The sequence below is a fragment of the Leuciscus leuciscus genome (assembly GCF_965113295.1).
Source record: "Leuciscus leuciscus genome assembly, chromosome: 1".
Taxonomy (NCBI): Eukaryota; Metazoa; Chordata; class Actinopteri; order Cypriniformes; family Leuciscidae; genus Leuciscus; species Leuciscus leuciscus.
Window position 1 is genome coordinate 56,892,379 of NC_138725.1, and position 22,534 is coordinate 56,914,912.

Sequence of the window (22,534 nt, forward strand, 5' to 3'; positions counted from 1 at the left end):
TGGCAAAACTTTTGTATGAGCAATAATATGAAACATTGATATAATTGCACTATACACTTTGATTGTCATGTCTTTCATAATCTTCACACATATTCATTTTATAAATGATCATGTTCTGTAATTCCAAGGCTTCAGAGTGCAGGTTTAAGAAAGATATACATTGTAAGGTACACAACGATATCAGGACAATAGCTATTTAATTGTAGTCTCGACTAGCGTGAAATCTGATTGGTTGTGGTTGAGCCGCCTACCAGGAGACTCTCCGAGTAGTAGCACTGAAAGCAAACCTATAAGTAACCCTGTAATGATTATCCCCTAAACAAAAGTGTTTTACCTTGTCCTAAATAAGGTAAAGATGAGGCGACCGTAGTATATACATCCCTCCGCCCATAATATACAGAAAAGGTACAAACCTTCAGCACAGTGATGTTCCAAGCGTAACTCTCCATGGCCTTCTGCAGCTTCCTCCCTTTCAGTCCTTCTCTTGCCCCGATTCGATGCAGATCCTCATGAAAGTCCAATCCTAAAAGTGCAATAAAGCAGCATTTGTTATAGTATTTATGAAAGACACAGACAATAATTGCTAGCCAGTATAACGTGAATCTCAAGAATATGCTTTGTAAACATATGGGCAAAGACATCGCAGAGTAATATGGGCGTATTGTTATTGTTAGAAGCTGGTTTTTTTCCTGAAACGCTGCCACAGGGCAACCGAATCACAGTAGTGACTCACTCCATATATCATTCATAGCAGAAACAGCCACAGTGACAGGAAGAAACAAACAGAGCACTGTGACGAATGGATGGATGGACAGAGAGATGTGCTAAAATGCAAACAGTATGTGAAAAAAAGTATCTGCTTCAAACAATAGAGCTGATGAAAGGCCAACTGGACGATTTAAAATACGTTTGTTAACAGCATCTCAGTGGCAGAAAGTAAGCCAATCTGAAGGCTGAACTTTATGTCAGACGACACTATCAAAAAGATGTTTTCTGCCTAGTAAACAAAAGGCAATTTTATAGCAATCAATCCTTTACGAAAATCTACTGTGACAGCATGTGACGGTGTCAGATGTCAATATAATGGTACTTTGATATAAATCATGGAATTAAAAGACTACTGGTATTTAAATGGCACTCCAAAGTACTTCAAAGAATACCATGCTACTTTCTGTTGGTGAATTCTGTCACAATTATCTTTCAGTTTACATCTTTCAATTGCGACTCTATATCTCAAAATTGGACTATTTCTACTCTTTTTATCTTATTTATTTTTGGCGTTTTACTGAGAGTATAGTGTAGACAGGAAGTGAAGTGGGAGAGAGAGGGGGACGGGTTCGGGAAAGGCCCGCAAGCTATGACTCAAACTCACGTCAGAGCCCTGCCCACGAGACATCGGCTACGACTATTTCCATAAATATGACAAAGGTTAAAAGAAGCAACAGCAAAGTGATGCCACTTATTGTTTCTTGAATGAATTGCCTGTTTGAACTTTACTACAGTTTTCACACTCTTTTTTCCCCAAAACCTGCAGAACATACACTTGTGACATCCTGAATGAAACGCTACATCCGATGTGGGCTCTCAGCTGCAGCAGGCCAAGTGCACGTGTGTAAGAGAAATGTCTGAGAGTGTATTTGTGCAAGTCCAGACATACTCTCTCCAGGCGTGAGCCTGAAGGTGTCAAAACGTTCCCTAACACCTGCCCACCGTCCACTTCACTCAGCTGGGATTCATTCCAAGAACAGCTCCTCTCATCTCCACGGCCGAATTTATGCCAACAGACGCTGCTACTGCAAGGCTAGCTAGTCATAAATACTCTTTTTAAGTAAAATGGGCTGTAGTTGCTCAGCATTCATGTGATTTTAAACAGGCCCCGAGGCCACAGCTGTAAAAGAGTACAGCCATGCTCACTCAAGTTTATTTGCTATGTTACTATGTCAGTATACTGACAACATTGTTATCTAAATGAGCTCATCTGCAGCTCCACATTTTCAAGGGCACAGAGCGAGGGAGGGCTGCAAATGACAACAGATTTGCCGGAAGAACCATCATTTTCACACAATGTACATTTCTTTTCTGTCATCGAATGAGAGGACAGCTACATCTGTTTGTGTCTGAGAGCCTTTGAAGTTTGATACAGATGAGAGAGTGTTTAATGACAGACAAAGTTGCCTTGTTACATTTAATGTGGTTGCTATGGCAATGGTGATGTACGGTGATCCTCTTAGAATAGGTCGCCTCCTGATTGGACGATCGGATGTGACATGTTTGCATGTTGGATGGAATCGTTGAGTCGGAGGTGTCACGATGAAGGCAAGAGAAAAGGAGATGGATGAAGAAAGGGATTAAGGGAAGAAATGAAGGACAGGATTAAAGTAACAGGATAAAATACAGGATTGAGCGATTGTGATGAATTGAAAGAAAGATTGTGTTAGTTACGGGCAATATTGAATAGCTGTCTAAATGCGGAGATGCCGAAGCCCCTGGAAAGGGAATATTGGCATGTCAAGTAGATTATTATGAACTTAAACTGTATACGCAGTTATACAGTTAGTATATTTAGATGAATGCATGTGTGTTTGTTTAAATGCATATAGATACATATGTATTTCCATTAAGTGTGAGAGTTAGGCCTGAAACATCCATCCATCCGATGTGTTGTAGCACAAATAGGTCACAGATCTATTCTGATGAATCACGGATGCCAGGGAAAAACAATGGTAAAAGCAATTTCAAGAGAAAATATTATTTTCTAGCCTTTGATATTAATAGAAACCAACCACATTATGATAGTTATGTTATGTTAGACAGTAGATTAGAACTATGCACGGTATTGTTGTATGCACATTTCATTGTTAAAATTGAGATTTTAAATAAGCTTAAAAAAACAAAACAAAATGTTTTTGCATTTTTCACCGCTGCAAAAACACATTGTAAACAGAAACATTTGACGTTCAGAGCTCAAACACAAATACGCACTGAAGTGTTCTCCCATATGATATTATTACAGTATCTACTGAGGGTGCTCTTGCTTTCATTTGAGGGTGCTAAGCATTTGACTTTGTAATGTTTTTTTTTTACCCATGTTTTAATTGTTTGACAAAAATTATGTATGATCAAACATTAACTGGCGGTCCCCCTGCAGTAACGCTGCAGACCCCCGGTTGAAGACCCTTGCCTTAAGCAACCATGGGACACGATTAATCATCTTAAGATGAGAGCAGGAACGGACAGTTATACTTGTCCTAGCTCTCAATCCTCTCCATCTTAATTACGTAACTCACTTTTAATTAGCAGAGTTTGACCGAAGTGTTTATTAGAATGGAGAGGTGCTGGACAAGGCTATCACCGCCCCACAGCTCTCTGTCTCTCTCAAACAGCTGCCCCCCTCCCCTCACACTGCTAATTAAGGTTCAGATCGGCAGCTGTGACACTCAGATGGACAAGTCCAGATCCGCACGGCAGAATGTGAGAGACGGCGAGTGCTAGAAACGTGTTTATTTTTGAGCCAAAACCAGTAAGAGCAGAGAAGGTCATTAGCAAAGGCATGATTCAACCTCTCCACCGGCGTGAGATAGATGGAGGGAGGTGCAAGGACATGAGATGAGAAAGAGTGGGCGAGGAGACAGCGCTAGAGCACGCCAACCTTGTTTATTTACTGACACTCTATTGCTCTCTAAAGCAGATTTCTCCATTAACACGGTGACACATAGCCAGCCAGGGGTTCTGGCGGAGCGTTATATAAAACTGATTGTTTCGACTTTAGATTCCAATTGGATACGCTGCATTCAAAGCTGCTGTAAAATTACTATAAACATACATACATATTAATGCACACATTCCGTATTAATGCACTGTGTTGCTTGGCAACCACAAACAATGAACTATAGTTCTTGGTGGAATATTTTGGATTATTTCACATTTTTATCAATAAAAATTTGACTTAATTGTGTTGTGTCATGCCTAATGCCACGGTCACACTAGATGCTGCACTAAATTGACTTCCATTGATAAGCATGTGGACGCCAGAGACCAGCAACACAATCTCATGTACAGCAGTATCACGTTTTGTATGTACAACAGTTACAATTTGGTGAACTTTGACCAGCAAATTTGTATGATGAGAATTGACACAAACTTGCTGTAGATGATATATTTTCACATTTTTAATGTGTAATACCATTCTAAAGTTTGGGCTTAGAAAGATTTGTTCACTTTTCAAGGGGTCATATAATGGTACATGCACTTTTACAAGTTGATTGTACTGAAATGTGTGTTGGCAGTGTACACAACCACCATAAAATGATAAAAATCCATCCAGTGTTTTTTTTTTTTTATCTCCTTATATGTCCCCCCCCCTCTCAAATCAAGCCGTTCGACCTAGTGACGTCACACGGTCGGACGCCCCTCCCACGATTGTTGATTGACAGCAGCGTTTCAACACAGACCCGCCCCCGCTCGTGAGCGAGCTGTCAATCATAGCCCGCGCGTCATTGTTGATACTGGAGCACTGTCTATGAGCAGAATGGCGTCTAAGCGATTGTGGTGTCCTGTTCTTGGGTGCAATAACGAACACATCAGTCATTTTGATGTTCATAAATCCGAACCGCTGAAGACGCAGTGGCTGAGTTTGTTTTCGAAGGAATATTCCCCACGATCAATGTCAATGCTTTCATTTTTGCCCGAATCATTTCACACACCAGACTGCTCGAAGGTCAGTATAAAGCTGGTGTTGCTTAGAAGCTGCTCCTGGAAAAAGGATCGGTACCAACTACTCGTGTTCCTGCTGCACCTCCAGAAGAAGAAGTGAGTGTAACGTTTTATTAACCTTTATATTAATATTTATATTAATCTTTGCAAATCGCTAGCACGCTTCATGATGAATGTGGCTGTTTACACTCAGGGTACATTACAGCATGTTTTCTATGTACGACGTTCTCGATATAATTCATAATCCCACGTTTATAATGAACAACGCATTATGGTTATTGTGTTATTAAAACTGTGTACGCAGTACGCACAGAACAGAGGGGCGTATCATTTAAAGACACATGCACTTAAACGGCGTGCTGAAAACAGAGCTGTTTTTGACCAGGTAAAATGAGTGTTTTCTTACAATACTAATGAGAATTTTTTATTAAAGTATATTACAAACTTTTAATTTAGACCCTAAAGAATTATATTAGCTTGTACAAAAATGGCATTATATGACCCCTTTAAATTGATCAAAAGTGACAGTAAAGATTTACAATGCTATTCTTTTGAACTTTTTTTTTCATCAAAGAATCATGGTTTCAACAAAAAATATTAAGCAGCACAGCTGTTTTCAACATTGATAATAATAAGATAATATATAATGAAAAGATTATATTGAGAAAAGAAGTTTCTTGAGCACCAAATCAGCATATTAGAATGGATCATGTGACACTGAAGACTGGAGTAATGATGCTGAAAAGTAAGCTTTACCATCATAAGAATAAATTAAAATATAAAAATGAAAAACAGTTATTTTATACTGACGTTATTTAGTTATTTTAAACTAAAGTTTTACAATTTCTACTGTTTTACTGTATTTTTGATCAAATAAATGCAGCCTTTTCTTTTTTTAACTGTAGTATGCTACTATTTTTATTTGTTGTTAAAAACAGAAGCCCTAAAGCATGATATCACATCCTATTCTCTGTGGTGTCTTAAAATGTGACTGTGTTTTCCACTGTAAAATCACTGCTTCGCATGACCCCTCTAGGTGTATCACTTTATTAATTTATGTAAAAAAAAAATCATGATAAGTTATAGTTAACTTACATAGTTTTAAATCGTTTTTCAAATAAATATCCTGTTAACATTTTCTCTCTCTTTCTCTTGCTCAAATCTTAGCTTTATCTACGTGAACACAGTCGAAGGCTTTAGGGCACAAGCCACCTTGCATCACTTCAAAATAATAGACAATTGTGTCTGTTGGTACAGTATGTGTGTTTTATGCCAAAAGTGGGTAACAAAAAAAATCCCCGGGCTATTTTATACGTCCACGAGGTCAGATGATTAAAAAGCATGCAAAAAGAGATGAAAAACATAGCTTTCCACTGTGCTCTGGAAAATAATTCACTTCAGCTACAAAATAGATTATCAAGGGGTACACTGATTATTAACCGTGGAAGAAAATATGTGTGTGCAATGGTTTATGCTTCCTGTTGCTCCATGAGTAAACAGACAAAAACATTACAGTCATTAAAAATGCCTAATTGTTATTGTGAAGTACTGTATTTTAATGATCAATCAGCGTTGTGCTTGCACTGTTAATCTTGCTGCTGATATGTGTACTGTATGTGTGTGTGTGTGTGTGTGTGTGTTTGTGCAACGATACCTGCTCGCTGTGCTTGTGTAAGTTTAGAGTACACGCCGTCGGCTGATTCGATCAGTGTACGACTCGTCTGGATCATCTTTAGGAAACCAAAAACAGGAAACAGGAAGTCAGGTCTCAGCAGGAAGTGAGACTTCCAGATCAGGCAAGCCTTCCCCAGAGAAGCCCAAACTCACAAACACATACACACACTCAGTAATAAGCTGTATTGACAGAAGAGATTGAGCTGCGTTTCACAGGCCAGATGAGATGTGCTTCTTGCAGTAAAGCCCTTTCATTGTCTTCTCTGTTATTGCTACTAGTGTAATGACACTGTTTATAGCTAAATTTAGAATCAAGTAAGAGACACACACACACACACACACACACACACACACACACACACACACACACACACACACACACACACACACACACACACACACACACACACACACACAGGTTCACTATCTTTGTGGGGAGTGGACTCGTCATAGACGTAATGGTTTTTATACTGTACAAACTGTATATTCTGTCTCCCTTACACGAACCCTACCCCTAAACCTACCCATCACACAAAACTTTCTGCAATTTTATATATCTATATATAAAAAAAAAAAAAATTCTGTATGAATTATAAGCTTGTTCCCTCATGGGGATCTCACACACACCACATTCCTGCATACATGATATATAAGGATGTCTGCTCATATCAAGATGGAATTGTGTCATGAAAGAGAAAATACACAGCAGGGTGTGATAGAGCAGAAAGGATGCGTAATACAATCAAACACACTTTCACATCTTTGCCAAATTTAATCAGTTAAATTCCCGTTATAAAGGAACAAGCAAGAAAGAGCAGAATGTTGCAGTTATTCTGCTGTAGGCTATGACTGAATTCATAAACGCAGCTCCAGTTAATATACACAGGTACTTATGTTTAACTAAATACATATATGGATTTATTTAGATAAATTATTCAGGATATACGTTTATATATTCACAATGTATTCTGGAGTTATGATATAATATTCAGATTGTCAACTACTGTATATATTCAGTATATAGGATTATTAACACATATTTACAACTATATTCAGGCCAGGGTATATGACAGTATATTAAGATTTGCAAGTATATACAACTATATATGCAGGATTTATGAAAATATATTCAGATTTACAACAGTATATTCAGGATTTATGACATTACATGTATAATCTGATTTGGAACTACGTATATTTATATTTATAGCTATATATTCAGTATTACTGATTATACATTCATATTTCCAACTGTATTTTTAGATTTACAAAAATAAATGCATTTTTTATAACATTATATTGAGATACTATAAATATACATGCGTTCATGACCTCAAGGCTAGATTATTGTAATTATTGTATTTTAATAAACAAACTCCAGCTGGTCCAAAACGCAGTAGCTAGAGTTCTTACTAAAAGCAGGAACAGGAAGTATGACAAAAGTAGCCCAGTTATGTCAACACTCCATTGGCTCCCAATAAAACATTGCATACATTTTAGAATCTTGCTAATTACTTAGAAAGCACTAAATGGTTTAGCTCCGCAGTACTTGAGCGAGCTCTTAACGTATTATAGTCCTTCACGTCTATTGCGATCTCAAAACTCTGGCCAGTTGATAATACCTAGAATATCAAAATCGACTGCTGGCGGTAGATCCTTTTCCTATTCTGCACCAAAACTCTGGAATAGTCTTCCTAACATTGTCCGGGAAGCAGACACGCTCTGTCGGTTTAAATCTAGAATAAAAACTCTTTAACCTGGCATACACATAACACATTATCACCTTTCTATAATTTACATCCGTTAAAGGATTGTTAGGCTGCATTATGTCAATCGGGAATACTTCCCATAACACCCTATGCACATCATAAGAAGAATGGCATATACGCTAATATTAGTCTCTCTGTTTATCCAGAGACTACCATAGTTAGCCGTATCCGGTCCATATCCAGATCAGATGGTGGACCTGAACCTCCTAGACACGACCACAACGCAGCCCTGCATGTCAGCAGAGACAGTGTCTACTAAAAAATCCCCTGTAAAGGCCTCGTCAATATGAAAGCCATCGGAACAGATCCCAGCAAAGACCATTAGAACCAGATAAGTCCTCTGCACATATCTATGACCAGGCAGCTTCATCTCCATACTGGCATGATGAATCCGATCTTTAAGCAAAAGGCACTGGATAAAACATTTGAATGCTACCAATTCACAATGTAATTTCTGACTTATAATCACACAGTGTGGGTTCGCTGGCCAGAAGAGAACTGGACCCCCCGACTGAGCCTGGCTTTTAAATATTTTTTTTTCTCAGATCTGTCACCTGATGGAGTTTGTGTTTCTTGCAACTGTTGCCTCTGGCTTGCTTAGTTGGGGACACTTAATATTCAACAATATTATTGATCTGCCTGCACTGATGCTGTTAAATGAGAACTGAACTGAGCTGGATGATGACATCACTGTTTGTTTTCTGCAGAACTGTTTTAGATGTAACTGTTTTTAAATCAACACTGAACTGACTTCAGCTGAACAATGCCAGGATTTTCTTTTAGAGCTGCTTGTACAGCCGAAATGACCTCTGTTTGCATTATTGAATCATTTTCCTGTTATCACTGTAAAGCTGCTTTGAAACAATCTGTATTGTATAAAGCACTATTATATATAAATAAAGGTGACTTGACATACAGTACAGGCCAAAAGTTTGGAAACATAAACATTACTATTTTTAATGTTTTTGAAAGAAGTTTCTTCTGCTCATCAAGCCTGCATTTATTTGATCAAAAATACAGATTTTTTTTTTTTATATTGTGATATATTATTACAATTTAAAATAATTGGTTTTCAATTTATTATACTTTAAATTATCATTGATTTCTGTGATGCAAAGCTGAATTTTCAGGATCATTACTCCAGTCTTCAGTGTCACATGTGACATCCAGTCTATCACATGATCCCTTAGAAATCATTCTAATATTCTGATTTATTATGAGTGTTGGACACAGTTCTGCTGCCTAATATATTTGATGAATAAAAGGTTAAAAAGAACTGCATTTATTCAAAATAAAAAAATATTTTCTAATAATATAAATCTTCTTTACTATCACTTTTTATCAATTTAACACATCCTTGCTGAATAAAAGTATTGATTTATTTAAAAAAAAAAAAAAAATATATATAATTACTGACCAGTAGTGTATATTGTTGTTACAAAAGATTTCTATTTTTAAAACATTTGCTTCTTTTTTTCTTTCTTTTTTTTTTACTTTTTATTCATCAAAGTATCCTAAAAAAGTATCACAGGTTATGAAAAAATATTAAGCAGTAGAACTGTTTCCAACTTTGATAATGAATCATCATATTAGAATGGTTTCTAAAGGATCATATGATAGACTGGAGTAATGATCCTGAAAATTCAGCTTTGCATCACAGAAATAAATGATAATTTAAAGTATAATAAATTGAAAACCAATTATTTTAAATTGTAATAATATATCACAATATTTTAAAAAAAATCTGTATTTTTGATCAAATAAATGCAGGCTTGATGAGCAGAAGAAACTTCTTTCAAAAACATAAAAAATAGTAATGTTTCCAAACTGTACTGTACAGCATAGAAACTACAGATTCAGGATTTATGACAATTGATGAAACAGGTTTATTAAAATGATATATACTACAAGATTTGCTGGAGCAGCATTCGTTAATTCAGCCATATTGTTGTTCAATATACGTTTGTTTTTATAAAAAACAATATAATGCTTGTTTTTTGTTCATTTTTGCACTACAACTACTAAACAAATGAATGTAATATTTGAGCTGAACTATCATGCATTACCCTCATGTTTCGTCCTAACATATTTTGGTTCACATGTGCTAGCATGCTGTTGAATTTCCCCCTACCGTGTCATAAGCAGTGAGCACTTTACGCAGTAGCTCTGGAATGGGGCCATGGGCTTCCATGGTGGGGTAGGCCTCGCTGAGATTTACCATTACCCGTAGCGCTCGCTCACTGTTCAAGAGCCAGGAGGACACAGTCAGGATACACTGTTTCATGTTAGCTGCAGGAGTCAGACCGCAGAGCTCCTTAAACGACACCACGGCATTCTGGAGAAAAAGATAGCAGAGAAGACATTAGCTTTAGTGACCTACATGAAACGTGCAGGTCAGTTTCACATTCGAGATAAATGTGCGATTACCCACAGCAAAAGCACACAGTGTGATTCTGTTTAAATACATATACCTCTGACCATGGAGAAGCTCGTGTTTACCTCAACCAAGGGAATTAAACTTCCCTCTTTGTTTTTACTAATTGTTGAATGTGCACAAGAAGACACAGCACTCTGTCAAGTTGGAGGCCAGATTAAAGTCATACACTAGATCGTAATGAAAGCGCAGTCAGCTCATCGAGTCCCGGAGAGATGCAGAAAGGACATAGCTTTGCCTTCTAGTAACTAATGCTGAATAAATAAATATCTGAGAGTCAAAGAACTGCTGTAGCCAACAATGTTGCCTTAGTTCAGGAAATTATTTGGGATGATATCACACCCATCAGAGAAAAATGATGTTTCTATGAGAGTTCTGTAAACACAGAAGGCCTTTGAGAGAAGAGCAGCATGGTTTCAGTTCCCATGACACTAAGATCTCAGAGCACTTGGATTTTGTGTTGTTTAAAGTGATGCTGCGTGTATTAAAGGGTAACTCTCGCCAAAATGCAATCTAGGGTCTTTTTGTTAATCTACCCGAGGCAAACTTTTGTTTAAAAGCATAATTAGAATGGAAACGCCACTTTTAAGTTTGACCGTATTTTCGCTTTCGGTCAAATTGCGTCTTGAATGGGAGTGCTTGGGGCACTTCTAGGACAGCATCAAAAATCACTATTTTTAAAACATTAAGAAGGCTCGACACGACATGAAACTTTGCTCGAAGTATCACCAGGGGCTCTACACATGAACTCGAGCATTGAGAACATTGTTTGTATACACAGAGTTTACTGAAAAGAAAGATTTTCCTCAAAGACCTCATAATTGAATTTTGTTTAAATAAAAAAAATACATCTTTTCCTGTAAAATCTCGCTTATCGGGCTTATGCTACTCTGAATAATGTCTGAACTTCGTATTTTGAGCACTTCTTGCGTTGTTTTTGCCTCTTCACGATGACTTGCTTAATTTAGTCCCAATTTGTAAGTCGCTTTGGACAAAAGCGTCTGCTAAATGACTAAATGTAAATGTAAATATGATGATCCTTTTTCAAATAGGCCAATATTGATTTCCACTAACGACAAAACAACAAATTATCCGTTAATTTATATGGAACCAAGCTTTAGGAGCTTTCCATCTTTACTCTCCTCCCTGTTACGTTGCATTCGGAGATCGACTATTTTTGACTGGTTGCATTTTGGCGAGAGTTACCCTTTAACAAGAGTATCAAGTAAGCAAGTGTTCTGATTCACGAGTGAGAGGGTGGACAGCTGCTTGTAAGCTTTTGACATCGATCATAACAATGCTGTTTTCCTGGCCTCCTGACACACACAGAGACCTTAGGGCTTCACAATTAATCGGATTAAAACCAAAATCTCGATATGGCTTAGTGCGATTGTCTGATCTCAAAGGCTGATATTAACTTAAATATATGCGCTGTGTGTCTCAGAGTAAAGTGTGGCACTGTGTCCTTTTACACACGAGCAACTCATGATCTGGTGTTTTCAATGTCTTTCAGTAAATTCTACTCCACACTATTCGCTATTGGGTTGCATTTGGGAAAGCAACATACGGCAACCATATTTCCAAACTTAAAATAAGAAGCACTTTAACCAGCTGCCATCAAAAAAAGAGAAATAAAAAATATAATATAATATATAATATAAAAAATAAAAGCTAGATGGTTTAAAATTTTTTAAATGAATAAACTATTATATTAGCTATATAACCATAAATATTAGTATTGTAATTTTACAGTTATTGTTATTATTGTTATCTTCCTTAAGACTTTTTATTTTACAGTGAAATTCTTATAATAGCAATATTGTAGTTCAACCACTACTGCTATCACTAGTAATAATAATAATAATATTTTATAGTTATATGCTGAATAATCACACAATTTCTACCAAATTATTCAGCCCTCAAACAAGCACTGAAAACTTGGAGCTTTAAAAAATGCATTTTAAATGGCAATTGCAATTCTTATCAGAAAAGTCGCAATTCGATACAAAAGAAGATATTTTGAAATCTGTTGAGGTTAAAACAACATTGGACCCAAATGTATGGACAAAAACGGTTCTTCAAAATATCTTTGTTTTTGTTCCACAGAACAGGAGTAAATGATGACAGACGTTTCATTTTGGGGGGAAAATCACCCTTTTATACTCTTTTGGTCTCATGACAGCAATTGTCAGGCTGACAACCATTTCTAATCCAGACACATGTAGTCACATAGTCTTTCACACACGTGAATTTATATTTAGCACATTTATTAATCTGTCTTCCCTTTGGAGCCGACCCCCGCAAGACGCTTTCAACAGGATTTGCTATTCTCTTGGGAAAGTTTCAGAACAAAGGTCCCCACAGGAATACCAAAATATGCTCACACACCCTTCTAACTACCTTGTGCCGCAAAATGACAAATGTTTATAACTAAGACTGCTTGCATGTAAGGGAAATTAGTTGAGTGTTTAAACATAGGTGTCTAGGAACAGATTTGGACAATTTGTTCTTATAAAGAGAGCTATCTGCGGTCTCACACACCCACACACACACACACACAAGAAGAGCTGCTCTATCTGCCTAATGCTCTATCCCCCCCCATTAGTCATTCATTTTTGTTATTTTCAGTTTAATGAACTCTTAGCTGCATGATCCAAATTCCATAATTTAATTCACACACAAACAACGTGGCTCAGGCCAGGAGAGCGCGGGAAAGAGCCGCTTCCGGCACACGCTCGGATAATGTGTTCCAGACACTTCGTCCTGTGTTTGTGAAAACAAGCGTGTTTGTGTTTGCATGGGTCAGGAGGAGTGGGGGGTCATGCAAGCTGAGCTATAATGTGAAAATGGATAAAAAATATAGTATAAAAACAGACTATTGAGACTATAGATCTGGGTACAAATTGAGCCTGATGTCTGATAATAACATAATCTGATCATGAATAACAAATTTGGATTAATTGGAATTTGAATTAGCAGGTGAGCCAATAAAGGACAAATATCATTAAAATATCTATTGTGAATGTAAATTGAGCAAATTTGACATGTACTGTTGAAAGTAAGTAAATTCATAATCTTTTCCCATGTTGTCCCAAACTCAGGTGACTTTCTTTTATGGAACACAAAAGTAGAAATCTTGAACAGGGGGTTTTAAACTGGGATCTGGGGCCACAAGGGGGCGCTGGGGAAAAACATGAAAAAATTTAATTAAATGATTTAAAGTCCAATTTAAATATAATATATCTTATTTTAAATTAAGAGAAAAACCAAACAAACAACTGAATAAATAATTAAGTTTATTCATAATACTGTTTAATTCCGCTTTTTAAACATTGGTAAGAAATCACGAAATTAATAACTTTTTTTGACAGGTAAAATAATATTAAAAAAAGGGGGACTGGAGCAACATAAACATACAACATAAAAAACAAACATCTGCTCTTAGCTCTTAGTTAAAGAGAGAATTAGCAATGTCTGATTCATGAACAGATGGTTCTTTCGCGTCAGATGCTGAAAGAAAGAGTCAGAAAGATAATCACATGGGTTTAAAATTTTGAAAATTGTAAGTTGACGCTACAATGAAACAAACAACAACTTCTGTTTAGAGGTATATAGCAACATTTAAGCAATAACATTTTCCCAGTTAAAGCAGAAGTACATTATCATGAAACTCTACAGATGCTCTTAAAGTTCTCATGCTAAGACAGCTGTGATTTATTGTTGTCGTTGAGGCATAAAGCTGTCGCTCCATGGCCATGAAATACTCATATTTACCCTTTAAATACGGCAGCACAAGACTAATTCATGCACTCACTGGCTCTGTGCTTTGGACACAATTATAAAGCTCAGTCTAGAATAGGCACGTTAACTTTAGGCAGGATGTTATGCTAGTAAAATTGCTGACTCATGACAGTGTGCATAGTAAACACTGAGCGATGTGCACGCCAATGTGTCCATTTTTAAAGCACAGCAGATTTAGATTTAGTTCAGGCTTCAATATGGTTGCAATACAAGCCTGACTAGGGAATTTTTGTCTGCACTGAAAGATTACTTTGTCATGATTGACCGAGCCATAATTACAAATGGCTTTGTAAGACTAAAATAGTTCAAGATGTGCTTTCAAAAATGAAAACGTAAAAGTATCCATACCAGAGAAGCATAATCTAATTATCTGCCTATCCGCATTGGTCTATGTGAGTCTGTGTGTGCTGAAGTTGCTGTTTCATTAGTGTGAGAGAGCGGTTCACAGAAGTGACAGATCATTCTACACAAACAACGCTTCCTGTGGGATTGCTATGACACCATGGAGACCATGAAGACCATGCTGTTTAACTGTATGAGAGAAACATGGAGAAAGAGGAAGCAGCAGCAGACAGCTTGATGTTGAAACTTTATAAGTGATTGAGCAGAATAACATCCTGCCAAGAACAGGATCACTTGGCGCTTGATACTGATGCTCTGCACTCATCTTCCCTGATTTTATTCCAAGATACAGCAGGACTAAATAAAGTGTTACACAACACATGAATTCTTAATAGCAGCATTAAAACCCTACACACATTCTGCAGTGAGTGACTGGCGTTGTTCAGTGTGTTTCCTTTAACTGTTTGCAGTTTGCACACTTGAGCATGAAAGGAGTGTTTTCCTGCACCCTCCCCCTTCTTCTCTGCTCTTTAGTGGACATGCATCAGTTTCTCCAATCAGTACTCAGTGGAGCAACTGGCTAATAGGAAACGGATGCAATGTTTGAATTGCAAAGTGACTTTTATGAGGATCAATTCTGGCTTTCTTTAAGAAGTTTAAAATAAATTTTGAATTAAACAAACATATTGAAATAATTTAATTAGCTAAATTAAATACATGTAATATATATATATATATATATATATATATATATATATATACACACACACACATTTTACATTTTTTAAAATACAATTGTTATAGCAGAGTTAGATAATGGTAAGTTATAAATTCAAATAGACCTTTAAAATACCTTTTTGCTGTTTAGTGGGGTTCCACAGGGGTCCATTCTGGGCCCTAACTTGTTTTCTTTTTATATGCTGCCCTTAGGGTCAATCTTTCGCAAATACCAAAAAGTTACAATTATTTATTTTTTTAAGCTTTTGTTTTAAATGCTTCAAGTGAATTAGACATCACAGCATTATAATGTAAAATACAAAAAAAATTATATGAATTTTTAAATCTTCTAAAGATTATACTTATCAGTGTAACTTTGTTAAATTATTAGTTTTTTTAAAAAAGATTCACTTTAAATGAGCATAAGATTATTACGGAGCTCCTAAAGGGACGTGGTGGTGGAAATATTTTTAGGTTGGGAGAATTATTTTATTTTTTTTTATCTTTTGCGTTCCCTCGCAAAACGTTTGCGTTCCCCCGAAAAACTTTGCGTTCCCTCGCGAAGTTATTTGCGTTCCCACGCAAATCTTTTGCGTTCCCTCGCAAAGATATTTGCGTTCCCACGCAAACTTTGCGTTCCCACGCAAAACCTGTTTCGAGCTCGGACAGACACGTCCTGTTTAATGTCCCGCTGGCAGTGTTTCAGAGCTCCGTACGTTAATGGAGCGTTTCATAGTGTTTGAAATTGGACTCAAATATAAAGAAATGCGGTCAGTGCTTAACTCAAGGAGTTCAGTGAAGTTGGCAATATTCACATAGCTATTCGAACTTCCCGGATCGATATTCTTGAGCTAAATGTTGTTAAAACACAAACGACACCTATTTACAATCACAATAACCTAGTCAACGAGCTACAACACAATTCTCATCAAAACAAGCTTTTATAATAGGCTATAGGCTAAATGGATCTCTATGAGCAGGCGGCTGAGAGACTAGTTCAAAGGGACCGTCTGCAAAGTGCAATATAACCCAAAAAACGACTAGGCCTACAGCATCAACTCATAGTCAAAAATACAAAAATAGTCATTAACTTCAATGTTACAAACTGTAGTGCCACCCAATTAAGTTTACACATCAATGGTGACCCTGGTCATACTACACTGCTTTTGCACATTTTATATTATGAAAAATAATCAATAACTTCACTGTAACACACCAAATTTAGTTCACATATCACTGCTCTAATGTTGGTTATAGGCCTACAACACTTAGTTTGGAAAGTAATTGCACATAAAAAATAAGTAGGCCTATTCTTTACACAAATTATATTGGTACTCTACACAGCTTTTGCATTTTATTTGCTTACTGAATTTGATGGCATTACACTGTATAACACGTTTTTTTTTTTATCAAACTAAGTAATGTAGTATAACCAGCAGGAGAGCAGTGATGTGTGAACTGAATTTGGTGACAGTACAGTGCGTCACAGTGAAGCTATTGAATATGTTTAATGATATAAAATGTGCAGAAGGGTTTTGGGATTTGCACTTTACAGACGGCCCCTTATTTGGACTTGTCTCTCATTCGTCTGGTTAGAGACAAATTAATAGCCTATTATAAAGCTCTTTTTGATGAGAATTGGGTTGTAGCTCGTTGTCTAGGTTACTGTGATTGTAAATAGGTGTCGTTTGTGTTTTAACAACGTTTAGCTCAAGAATAGGGAAGTTCGAATAGCTATGTGAATATTGCCAACTTCACTGAACTCCTTGAGTTATAGCACTGACCGCATTTCTTTATATTTGAAATTGAGTCCAAGTTCAAACACTATGAAACGCTCCATTAACGTACGGAGCTCTGAAACCCTGCCAGCGGGACATTAAACAGGACGTGTCTGTCCGAGCTTTAAACAGGTTTTGCGTGGGAACGCAAAAGTTTTGCGTGGGAACGAAAATATCTTTGCGAGGGAACGCAAAGTCTCTCGGGGGAACGCAAACGTTTTGCGAGGGAACGCAAAAGATTTGAAAAAAATAAAAATTTCCCATCCCAAAAAATGTTCACCACCACGTCCCTTTAGGGGCTCCGTAGATTATGGCAAAGGTAATCTAAATGTAAAAATACACAACTCATACAGCAGATCATGGCGCTAGCAATGCCAAAGTCATGAGGTCAGTTTGCAGGGAATGCAAGAACTGATATTATGGACACATTAACTGCACTGTGGATAAAGGTTTCTGCCAAATGAATAAATGTAAATGTAAGCTTTAATTACACAAAGTAAATGACTAGAAACATATTTTACTATAAAACCTAGGCCTAAGTCGTCTGTGTGAAATGGACAATGCAAGAAAATAAGAATATGCAAAAACACAGATCTGTGATATAGGAACAGCACAAAGGGCATTCAGGCAAATGAAATAACACAATTACATACATACGTGCAAAAATGTAAAGACAAGGGGAGAGATCCACTAAACCTGGCCATATGTTTTCTGTCTCTAATCATCTAATGGGATGTCCTTTGAGGTTTTAGTCTTCTTAAATTAGGACCATGCGCTAGAGGACAGCATGTTAATACTGCTGAGCAAGAGTCATTTGAAATCAATATTATTTGCAGCTTGCACCCAATCTTTCATGACATGAACTAGAATGATGTATTGCCTTTATAACCCTGCAATTTTACTCTTCCGATAGTATTCAGTGACAACGCATGATTAACGTTCTAGCATTTGAGAAACATATGTAGTCTCACTGAGTTCTCTCATCTGTAAAAACACATTTTGTGAAAGATGTGAAAACATCTTTAGAAACGAAAACCAGGTATCCAGTTTTAAGGGCATTACTAATGAGCTCAACAACAAATGCTTCCACTCTGGATCTTTCTTGCATCATTAACTCTCTCACTTTCTACCTGTCCCTGACTTCACATGTAATTTTAAGTGTATGTTTTCAATACCGTGTTGTCATAATCCTTGTTACATCCCTTTATCTTCCTTGAACAAGGCAGATTTCAAGACTAAAAGTGGCAGCTGATGCCATTCCACAGGGGAGAAATTATAAATGTTTTCATTGTAACACATTCACATGGCATTGCAAGCAAATGTTTTACTTTTCATACCAAATATATTTTTTGCTTTGACACAACATTTATCATTTGGATTATTTAAATGTGTTGAGTGAATCTACAATCTCCACAGTCACTACTATTATTGATTACTTCTGAGTCCTGATACAAATATCATTAATACTTGTATATCAATATCAGTGCTTGCTGTCAGAACATTAATTTCTCAAAAGACTCAAGATTTAGAGCAAACGGACTCAACAACCAAATCTTAAAAACATTGAGCCTGAAAAGACCCTACCTGTACGTTTTCCCGTAGATCTGTTGCTTCCCGTAGTGGCTGGGTCGATGCCCTGAAGAGCTCATCTACTACTTTGATCCCTGTGGTCTTAGTAGAGGTGTATTCTCTTGCTTTGCGGCCCTTTCTCACAGAGAGACCCCTCTTATGGGCCTTACCCCCACCTCGCCGGTTTGTAATGGCAACGTGAACAAACAACGTGGTGTTAGGCAAAAACTCCCCTGTAAGTGACTGCAGTGGTACGTGCCGGTAGCCAGGAAGCAGGCACTCAAAAGGAATGGTGTACTGGCCAATAAATTCATCACCAATGTAGTCATCATCAAGGACAACAAAACGCAAAGCAGCCAATTCGGGAAGGTTGATCTGGAACTCGAAGCTTTCATCAAAAATCGGATTGTCACCATTTTGCGAGACAGTTTTTGTGCGTTGTTCTGTGCAGTCTGCAGGAATTCCATGGATCTCCACATAGATGTATGGTTCTACCACATCACCTTTAGCAGCAGAGCCTCGAGGCTTTGGTAGGTTTTGGCCGCTGATTACCTTGATGTGAAGGAGCTGGGCTGAGACTCCAGGAAGCGAGTCACGAGCGTTTGCACTAAAATATGACACCTCCTCGCGCATTATTGCTGGACGCAGGACATAACCACAGTTGCCATTTTGCCTAAACCAGCCAAGGTTCAAATCCATCATCAAACCTGGAGTCTGGTAATTCATTGCCACAATTTGGCAACCACACTTCCAGAAGTCCTGTGGATTCATGTTGCTAGCATCAATACGCATGGGTGTTGGGTACACCCGTGACAGAAAACGCTTATTGTAAGAGACAAAGTCCTCAGGAAACTCGTTGGCAAAGTGGTTGGCGTCAACCTCATTAAAGGAGCAAATCTCCCAATACCTCTGTTCCCGTTTCGACATCTCAAAGTCACGGAACTGTACAGACTTGCAGAGGGTGACTAGGTCAGAAAGTTCTTTGCAGAGTCGTAGTCGTTTGCAGCCAATTCCGTTGAGCTGATCCTTATCGTCACCACCCATCATTCTCCTGGACATCTCAAAGCCTTCTTCTTCATCCGTGACCTCCCCTTCAGAGTCTTGAGAGTCTGTAGGCAGGCGCTTACCTTTGATGAGTATCTTACCCTTGAGTTTCTCAGGGGAGGGCAAGTAATGGTCCTCCATATTAGGAGGTTCAATGTGCAGTTTGTCTCCAAGAATCTTCTTTAAGTGTTGAGCCAGGGCCCTCTGTTGAGGAACACTGCAGTGTGTGACAAGACAGAGGATTAGTGGATACTCTGAACTCTCGAAAGCATATTGGTTAATGACATCTAGAACTTTACAGAAGGCCAGCTGGGATGCAACAGAGCTACCAACATAGACTACGGGCTCACAGTCAGGGCCATCCCAGACTACGACCTCTATGCTTCGACAACCCATGCGTAGCGCCCTAACGTAGCTGCTGAGGTCCGATGAGCCCCAATAGTGATCTTCCAAAAGTGAGGCGTTGTGGGAGGAGTTGATGTAGTAGTGTGAAAGGGGCTGCGTCATATCCTGACAAACATGCTTGTGCTGCGGGTCAAAAATGTGGCACTCGGATGACAGGAGGTAGTGTGTGAAGCCATCTATAGACAAGTAGCCATTGTTACGTCCTTCAGCGGAGGGTTCGTACTTGTGCACAATCTCCCGACACATTTCCTCTGTGACTCCCTCCACTCCCTGCTCCACCTCCACAAAGAGCATCAAGTCTTTGGAGTCCAGGTACTCTTTGTTGCTGGAGAACTGCACCAGCAAGAAAAAGATCTCAGGGCGTGTACACAGTTCACAGTAGGCTTCTACAAACGTGTCTAAATCAATGCCTTCACCATAGCAGTCCTTGGCTTTTTGTAGCTCTTTAAATTTCAGTTCAATGCGAGACTCCCTCATGCCAGGATTGAGACCCTTGATGATTTGGGTGGCCCGGAATAAGTCAATGTGTCCTTGCCTTTCTGGATCAGCTAGCTCGAACACTGACCCAATCCAGGATGTTCTTACACTAGGTTGATTGGGTTCGACTACGCCCACCATGTGCCGCCCATATGAGACCAGGTACCGTAGTCCCATCACCCAGGTGCTAACCACTTCTGCCGTGCTTGCGACCAGATCCAGGGACTCATAGTTGTCTCCATATATAATTGAGAATGCACACTCATCTGGGAACTGATCTGAAAGGCCGTTGCTGCGTAGGACGGGTGTTTTCTTTCCCAATCGAACTTCTTTGATGCTCTTGATCTCAAGCTTGGCTTTCTCTGAGTCTTTCTTCGATGGCTCCCAGCGGAGCCAGCGCATGTCAGGGTCCAATAGGAAGTAACGATTGTACATGCGAGAATTGGAGCGAACTTTCTTCATCTCACAGCCTTCCATCATGAAGGCCATGCAGGCAGCTGTGCTGTTCATCTTGCGGTCACTTGGCATAGAGCTGAATGAGACAGTCTTCTTCCTTGCCTGCCTCTGCTTTGAAACATCCTGCAGAAAGAGCACAAAGAAAACTGCTCATTATAGCTGACATAGACAATCTAAAAAGGAAACATCCATATAATGTTTTTTTTTTTCCATTATCAAAGCCTACAGAACATGCTAATGATTTACAATGCTGGGGACAAAGGTGAAAAGAGCAAGAATTATTTTACAATAACATCATAATGAAAATTTTTTAAATAAATGATTACTCAAAATAAATCTCTCCCTATATACCAATACATAGGCTAATCAACAATTGACAAAAAAAATCAAACTAATCACTGAACCTTTTATTTGTCCTTTTTTACTGGCTGAATATTTGAATAATTAATTGAATTGAACAGGATGCAATGTTTACTTAACTGGGAAATTGTCATTGTTGTAATTTAACAAATTTACAACTATATACATTAGGGCAGACATGTATCAAAGTAGAAAAGGAAAGCTATGGCCTGGAAGAAATTTAAGGAAACTAACATAAAATGCCATCTAAACCCACCTAGGCTAGAAATCCAAAGTAGCCATTTTACCACACAGGTCAATGTAATCTATCACACAGCAATCAATATAAAACAGACAGAAAAGAGCAGTCAATGGCTGAAAAGACACTTAAATAAAGCTTTTAACATATAACCTCTGATAACAACAAGTGGCTGCCCTTTTTAAGAAAACAGTACACCTACACATACATTCATGCTTTAAGACACATTTAAGAAAGAAATATAGAGTGCAGTGATATTTAAACTATCAAAGATCAAAAGTAGTTTTCTTCAACAATAAAAATAACTATGTTTATATATATATATATATATATATACACACACACACATCTTTAATGTGTCTATAACACATCCAGTCACTACCAATCTCAAACAAGCAAAAAGAGCATGCATATACAGAAGATCAGAGATATGAATATGTTAACTGCCAAAGAAAACATCAAAATAGATCTGATTACTTGATCTAAATATGAACTCCTACTCTGGACTGAAGTCTTTCCAAGTCAAACCACAAGCAGGGAGAAATACCAGGGGAGTCTTTAGCTGGATCAAAACCGTATCAAGCTCATATCACATCAACCCACCTGTGATGAAGAGGACTGTTATGACAGCTGAGCATCACATACTCTAGACACACATGTACAAAAGCATGCACAAACGTCACACTACACTGTAAAGGCTGCATTAAATAAAAGAGTGTTGTGGAAGTTAGTCCAGTAACTTTGAGACTATGTGAAG

General features: G+C 37.8%; 1 protein-coding gene across 1 annotated transcript in view; it reads right to left on the reverse strand.

The window, feature by feature from the left end:
• The window catches only part of LOC309474094 (inactive phospholipase C-like protein 2), a 74,245-nt gene that overhangs the window by 6,125 nt on the left and 45,586 nt on the right, over nucleotides 1-22,534 (reverse strand). The window contains exons 2-5 of the mRNA XM_082136423.1: nucleotides 18,813-21,302; nucleotides 10,288-10,491; nucleotides 6,368-6,443; nucleotides 414-523 (exon numbers count right to left, since the gene is read on the reverse strand). Of these exons, the coding sequence (XP_081992549.1) occupies nucleotides 414-523; nucleotides 6,368-6,443; nucleotides 10,288-10,491; nucleotides 18,813-21,302 (2,880 nt within the window). The remainder of the gene's footprint in view (nucleotides 1-413; nucleotides 524-6,367; nucleotides 6,444-10,287; nucleotides 10,492-18,812; nucleotides 21,303-22,534) is intronic.